At 34.8% G+C, this 8,098-nt stretch overlaps 1 protein-coding gene across 1 annotated transcript; it reads right to left on the bottom strand.

Moving 5' to 3' along the window:
- Positions 1-1,705: 1,705 nt before the first annotated feature.
- On the bottom strand, positions 1,706-4,367 carry LOC142614476 (transmembrane 9 superfamily member 11). Its single transcript, XM_075786995.1, has one exon. It carries the CDS (start codon positions 4,025-4,027, stop codon positions 2,054-2,056), a length of 1,974 nt encoding a protein of 657 aa, XP_075643110.1. The 5' UTR covers positions 4,028-4,367; the 3' UTR covers positions 1,706-2,053.
- Between the last annotated feature and the right edge of the window lie 3,731 nt (positions 4,368-8,098).

Raw genomic sequence — 8,098 nt, 5'->3', positions numbered from 1 at the left:
CGACCCACCCACCACCTGAACCCAACTGATCTGCACCTAGAACACAATTGATCTGCTCATCACCATCTAAACACATCCACTGCCGAACCCACCCATCAAATCTCTGCAAAAAAAAAAAAAAAAACCACAGCAATACTGATCGCCATCAGGTGACACGGTGAGGCTAAACAGAAGAGAGAAAAACAACAACAATGAGAAGAAAAATGAGTGAAAGAAGAGATGAGTTGCAGATGAAGAGAGAATGACAGAAAGGGAGAGAGTGCGTTGCAGACGAAGAGAGAAAAAAAAAATTAAATAAGGTAAACAATGTATGACATTGTTGTCCTTACCGTCTGATATTTGAGACAGTACTGTAGCATATCTCAAAAATTTAACACATTTAACACACCTCATGATACTCTGTTTTTAGTGTGCTAAATGTCAAATATTTGATATTTAGCACATTTAAGATACCTGATGAGAGTGCTCTAACTTAGCGATTTTGGTTGTCTAGTTATATTATATTTCCTTCACACCAAAAAAAGAATTAAAAAAAAAAATCATGGACTCAACACAACACTTCAAGCTAACATACCATGGGTTTATTGGAAATCGTGATTGAACCCAAATACTGTTAGTTGAACTCACTTTTTTAAAGTGTCGCAGTTTTCATATCGTGTTTCAGAAATTAGGTATTATTTTTCAACCAAATGACTCCTTGGTGTGCTGCTGGGGTGGCATACCAGTAGAGGAGGCAATCTGTTTGGTGAAAAGTAGGTAGACAAGATAGCATTTTATTGTTGGCAGTTGTCAGCAATAAGTTTCAAACACACAGAAGATTTCACTTCTTCATTAACAAGTGTTTAAACTTTCGTAGATGCGTTACTATTGCCGCTATAAATGTGACATAAGTTATAGAGCAATATAATATAAACGTGCAGTCAGTGACAAGAAACCTCCGCAACTTGTTAAAAATGTTATCAATTTCTGTACGTATGAAAACTTATTGCTACACCAAACTTGAGAGAGTATGTATTTATCATTTGTTATTGTTTTATATCTTCATATTTAATGTGTATATAATTGAAAGGAATTAACAAACCAGGGTAAAATAAGAACATTCAAAAAGAATATGGGCTTCGAGAAGAAAGAATATAACAGATATTTCTCGGACTCCAAATCAAATTCATATGTAAAGAAGGGTTCTAAGAGTCCAAAGATTTGAAAAAAGGGTATGGTCATTTCAACAGCATTACAAACTTTGATAATATAGGAACGTAGAATACACGAGGTTTCTATCCAAATCCAATCGTTTGATACTTTAGACATCAAACCTGCTATCATGCCATCAAGCTGAAACGCACCGCTCATTTGATGCTTTAGACATAAGACATGCTATTATGCCATCAAGCTGAAACGCAACGCAACACTCGGTACATCTCCAGTTCCAAGGATTGGATCAAGGTAATATCTAAGCCTAAAGCACCACGCTGACAGGGGGTGTGGCAAACATGAGGGGTGTATTGTGCAGCTTTAGATCGTGCTAAACTCAATGAAGTGTGACATAGGCTGTCATAAACTAATTTTATTATTTGAATAGTATGGAAAGTAAGAATTCTAACTGAAATGCAACTAATAGAAAGATTACTAAATCATATGCAAACTCATAAAATGAAGCAGAGGCATAAGCAACACAAAACAAGTCAAGATTGTTCAAAGACAGTCAGAAAATAAACAGCATATAATTTTTGCCTTTAGTATTTCAAAACAAACAGAACTGAATAGTCAAAAAGTTACAAACTAAAGATCCCATGCCAACTACTATCAACTAGACATGCCTCCATCCGCCAGAATGCAAATTAAATTTGGTAGCAAACTATCATATGCCATGATATCCATCTATTAAAGAATTAAGCAAAACTGGACGAATTATTGTTATTACATTTTCTAAGTTCCCTAGCAAAATAAACTGTAGAAAAGTAGACATATACTTTGCAAGTTTCGTTCTTTGTCCCTTAAACGGCTGCCACCAATACTCTTCAAAGTGCCAATCTTTTGAGCGGGAAAAAGTTCTTTAGTCCAGCTTCACGGAGGAGAACAAGTAATGCACAAACCAGAATGATGAAAGGAACCCAACTGTGCCAGTTGCCAGCATTATTGCTACAACCATGAAGAGCGAATATCCCAAATAAAGAGTGGCAGAGACAGGTCCACTCAAACTCTTTAGATCAAATACAAGATAGTTTATGGAGTACAAGAAGATGTATATGGCAACCGAACCAGAAGCAAAGAATGACTTCCACCACCATTTCCAGTCCTCCACACAGAGATGCATATATGTTAGAACCAAAGACACTTCAGCACACACCACCACAAGAAGGATCATAACAATAAAGAGGAATCCAAAGACATAGTATACACGGCCCATCCAAATGCTAGACATGATAAAGAATAGCTCAATGAAAAGGGTACCGAAAGGGAGGGTACCAGCACCAAGAACAAGCAGCCAGGATGGGTATTTCTGAGCTGGGATTTCACGAGGAATCTGGTTGGTTCTAACAGGGTATTCAATATGAGGTGCTTTTGCCCCAAAGTATCCACCAATTAAGGTCAGGGGAACAGAGATGCAGAACCAGAGCAGAAGCAGAATAACAAACAGAGAGAATGGAATGGCCCCTGTGCTGTGACTTCCCCACAAAAGGAAATTCAAAGTGGTGAGGATCAAAAAGGCTATACCAGGGAAGAAACAAGCAGCCTTCCATGAGACCGAAGCCCATCCTTTGGAATCACCACAGCCAATAGTCCTCCAGAGACGAACAGCAACATAACCAGCTGCAATACCAAGTATCATATAGATAAAAAGCATACCTGTAATAAGTGTTCCACGTGAAGCCGGTGACATGAATCCAAGAGCTGCAAACAATATCGTCACAACAGCCATTCCAAGAATCTGAACCCCATCTCCAACCATGATGCACAAAAGGGAGGCATTGTTTGGGGCACGGAATACATCCCCCACAACAAGCTTCCACCCAGACAATTCCTCGTTCATCTGTGCTTGTGCCTCCTTGTCAAGTTCCTCATACCGGGTCAGATCCCGCCTAACCGTCCTCAAGAAGATGACCAGCACAATACCAGCAAGGAATGTGATCACCATTAGGGAATTCAAAATCGAGAACCAATGGACTTTTGCTCCCTCCATCTTCAAATAAGCATCCCATCGCGATGGCCACTTGATGTCACTCTCCTCAAATTCAACCTCATAGGTAAAGACAATCGGCTGCCCTTGCTTGATCGGCATTGACACGGTGTTTGGATCACATTTCAATTTATTTGGGAACTTATCATACGGTTTCAACTTGTTCACTGAATCAGCATTAATCATTACACTACAAGGCACAACCTCAAACCCAACAACCATGTATCCAGGCGGACCCGAATCCCGTTTGGCAACATTTGGGATCACCTCAGCTGCATCACCGGTCCCCATTACACCCGCCACGTTTGTCTCCTCATACTTATGAACAAGCACCTTAAACTTCAAATGGTTAAATATATAGTACACATCCTGAATATTAACCCCAACCGGATACCCAGTCCACCGCAAAACATAATCCTCCTTGGAGGTATACCGAATTGCAGGCAAGTTATCGAGAATCAAATTAACCTGATACACCTCATCGATTCTTTTAGTCAAGATCTTGAAATTGTCGGCCGATAACGGATCCGACTTACACAAGAAGATCTCAGACTCATTTGTATACATCTTAAACAGATACGGCGAGCTCTCGATCCGATCCCCCATGAGAAGCTCACCGAGATTCTCGGCGCTGTCCTTGACACCCCCTTGGGGCTTACAGAAGGGCAAACTGTAATAGCTAAAGGGCATTTCGGTTTCAATGGAAGTGAGAGAATTCACTTTCACCGATAATGGGTCGCCCACGCGATGATTGTGGGGGTAACTACCCGGAAGATAAAACCCATACCCGGATTGAAATACCAAGCAAATGGTCAATACCCAGATCCTAAAATGATTAAAGAACCCCATTTTTGAACGAGTTTGTGTCGGATCTGGACGACCCAGATCGGGAAATGAGTGAAAAAGGCAAAATTCGATGTGGGTTTTGGGTTTAATTGCAGATTCAGATATGAAAACTACGAAATCTAATACAATTACATTAAGGAATAGGCAAAAATGAAAAAGGATTTGAGAGGAAGTACGGATCTGACTGACCTTCAGCGAATACGAAAATTGAGAGATGGGTCTCTCTCTCTGTGAGAAAAAACGAGATCTTGAATCACGGGAATTTGGGGGAGAGAGAGAGAGAGAGGTGAAGGAATTGGAAGGAACGCAATCAGATATATATGGTTGGTTTTGCTTTGGCTTTTTCACGCAGAGTAAAAATGGCAAGGGAGTTTTGTTTTGGCTTTTTCATTCATTGACCATAATGACCCTCCTATGTCAGTTTTCTAAAATGCCGACAGTAGCCTCTAATTAATGTCCATTTTTTTTATTTCTTTTTGAAATCGCACTTTCTAGATCTTTAATAAAAAATATTTTCTTTTATTCCCAAGATGAACAGTGTGCTAGATTGAACCTAAGAGCTTTAGGTTTATATTATGCCTCATAACAATGTGCCTAGTATTGAGGTATCCCATGAACCAACTTATTCAATTTCAAACAACCCGTTTTCAAAAGGTTGAAGAAATAAATTAGGATAAAATATGTATTTGGTCTTTATTTTTTACACCATATTTTAGTTTGGTCTCTGACTTTTCAATTGAAACAATTTGGCCACTAATGTTTTAATATTGTGTCAATTTAGTCTATGTCGTTATCTCTTAGATGAAAATTTCTGACCTAACAAACAACTAAAATAAAAAAATTAGTTTATTGTCATATCAATTAATTTTCTATTTTAGTCGTTAGCCACGTCAGCAATTATCATCTAAAAGATAGCGGCGGAAACTAAATTGACACAACACTGAAAGATTATGAACTAAATTAACACAATTTAGGAAACTAAATTGAAATATAATGTAAATAATAGGGACCGAATATATAATTTACTCAATAATTTATATAAAACAGGCATTTAGGATTTAATTAGTATCTTTTTTTTTGAATTATTAGTATTTAGATTTTTTTTTTTTTTTTAGTATTTGATTCAGGTGACACCTGATATAACTCTAAATAATGTTATACCAATCAATTTTTTTTAATTGGATGTGAATTTAGACAAATCGACTGTTGGATTATATTATCTTTGTATATTCTCCATACTTGCAAAATTTTAAGGTGATCAAGATCAGTAGTCATGTCATCTATCAATTGTATAAATTCAAGTTTATAGTTTAAAATAATGCATAAAAGATGAGTTTATGGATTGAATGATAAATAACATCCGATTGGCATAAAAATTGGCATACATGTTAAGCACATATAGAACATGTAATTCAATGGTGGGATTTTTATAATATGAATTCAATAACAAGTTATTAAGCGCTGTAACATTACTTAAAGTTAAACCAGGTGTAACTTGAAGCCAACCTTTTTCTTTATTTCTCCACACAAAAAAAAAGTATGTTTTTCTTTCCAAAATAGAAAGTAAGCCTGCCTAGTGACTATTTCTAAATTTAGTAGAAGTAAAAATCTTGTTTGATACTTATAATTGGGCAATTTAGGAGGTATTTGGTACATGCACTTAAAAACTGAAAATATATGTTTGAAAACATGTGTGGAAATACTTGTAGGTGAAAAAGTGTGTGGAAATATGTATAATGTTGTTTAAAAACTGAAAACATGTTGTTTAAAATTGATTAAACATTTTAAAAAATATATGAATTTGCGTTATAATTTAATAATTAAATTATCTCTGCGGAAAATTGTAAGTAATAAAATACGTTCTTATATTTTTTCACATATTATTTTTTAATAAAATAATAAGAAAAGCAGTGCTAGGGACACAAGTTATTTATTCTTAACTTGTTTAAAACGGTAAGTTATAATTAAAGTAACATCACTTTCACATGAATCTACTATTTATTATGCACTAATCAAAATATGTCGTGCCAATAAAATTTATTTTTCTAAATGTGAAACATTTTGTACCATAGACTTATTTAATATTTTGAAGGTATAGATTATTTTAAGTTAAGATTATAATTTTTTTTTTTTTGAAAGGAAGATTATAAATGTTGGATTCTAGTGACACTGTAGCACTTGCATTTTTAAAAATGTAATTTTGCTCTTACTAAAAGAGCAAAAAGTTAATTTCAATTTAATTCATAACAAGGTAAGAATGTAAATAGGAAATATTTGAAAATCCTCGTCCCAATAATTAAGTTAGAATTTTCACATTTGACAGGAATAACACTGCATGTGTGATTACTATTGTTAAAAGATATGCCAAACAACAATAACAAAACTTTTGCCTAACTTTGACTTCTCGTTTAATGAATAGGCCAATGAGAAAAGTTTTTTGAAATTATGCGCAAGAAATTAGGGAGAAATTACGGAATTGAACAATACCATTAAATTACAATTTTTTTTTTTATACAAAAACCGTAAAAACAAAGAGATAGAATTTATTGAGATCTCCTTTTGAAGGTACAACCATAGAAGTTGTTTTCAAGTTTGGGTGCAAAATCTTTCATTGTGCTCAAAAAAAATTTAACAGATTTTGATGAAATGAACATATTGATATGTTTATAACAGTTGAAGCTGTAAATTACAAATTCTTAAAGTTAAGAGACTGATTTAGAAGCAACTCAAATTTAGAGCCTTAATTATTTAAATGGGAGAGAGGGAGAACATGGAGACCATTTAAATTTTTATGGTTTGACTTTTTATAGTTTCTGCATCTTGGCTCAATGAACTTGACATTTCATGTTCTTTAACCAATAGCATGGTGGATCAGTATCTTTGGAGTTAAAATAGCTAAGCTTTTAGTTTTTCTATCAAAAAAAAGAAAAAAAAAAAAGAAAAAAAAAGAAAAGAAAAAAGAGCTAGACTTGATGTAGCTTAGATCTAAATCTAGGTAAACAAAGAAACCATATACTAGTTTTAATCTAAGCTAGAAAGAGTAAACAGTAGTTAATTAAAAATGATTACATTACAATTTACAGGCCCGAGGTCACTAATTTAATCGTGATGTATCCCATTGGACCATATGATGCCGTGCGCTTCACTGCAAACTGAGACCTGATGAAGAGGGGAGACCTAAAGCAATAAAGACTTGTTTTCTTTGTGATTGAGTACTGATTTGATTTTTAACACGGTGTTTAACACATTCTCCTCCATATTTTCAATCACATCAATAGGTGTAAGTTACTCTCATAAGTTACAAAAATATACATTTAAATACTAAATAATTCTAAAAAAGACCTAGTAAGAGTCTTTAAGCCCTATATACATTTTTTTTTTCCTGTTTAATTTCGTACATATCATGTAAATTAATAAAGTGATGCGGTAGTTGAGACTTGAGACTCGTATTGCCTAAACGTACGGACTTGATCTTGACGAAGCTTTTTTTTTTAATTTTTTTTTAAAGAAATGGTCTTGATGTAGTTGGCACGATTGGGTTCTCTATTTTTTGTTATTCTGTAATTTTTGATTATTTTTGGGGTGTCGGTGCTTAGAACTGGCTCAAAGGGCAGTGAGTAATAAAAATAATATTGATCATTTCATCTCAAAAAAAAAAAATCACTGGAATAAGACATTCGCCCATCAATGTACGCGCCACTTTGTCTTTGTACATGTCTTCACTCGTGCATGCTCCGGACCACTGCCACTCTGTAATAGTTCCCTCACTGAACTTGTCTTCTCCTTAGATTTCTCAAACAAAAAATTTACGGCTGACACACTTTCTAGACTTGTCTTCTCTTTAGATTTCTCGAACAAAAAGTTTACAACCACACACTTTTAACACATTTTAGACTTGTACTAAGCGATGATTGTATTATTATTTTTCACTAAATATCAGTAATGGATGCATATGTAAGTAATTTAATCCAATAACACATTAACAAATATGTAAGTTATGTCAAAGTGTATCCAAGAGTGTGCAAAACAATTTCTCAAACAACCGTTGAGACGTGATTCTGGCCTCAGCCATGG

Source organism: Castanea sativa, chromosome 1 (genome assembly GCF_040712315.1).
Source record: "Castanea sativa cultivar Marrone di Chiusa Pesio chromosome 1, ASM4071231v1".
NCBI lineage: Eukaryota > Viridiplantae > Streptophyta > Magnoliopsida > Fagales > Fagaceae > Castanea > Castanea sativa.
The sequence above is the reverse complement of the archived record's forward strand: the minus strand, read 5'-3'. Positions and strand labels throughout refer to the sequence as shown.

Bases quoted from the DNA above. Each gene is read 5' to 3' on its own strand.
- LOC142614476 (XM_075786995.1), bottom strand. From the start codon at position 4,027: ATGGGGTTCTTTAATCATTTTAGGATCTGGGTATTGACCATTTGCTTG.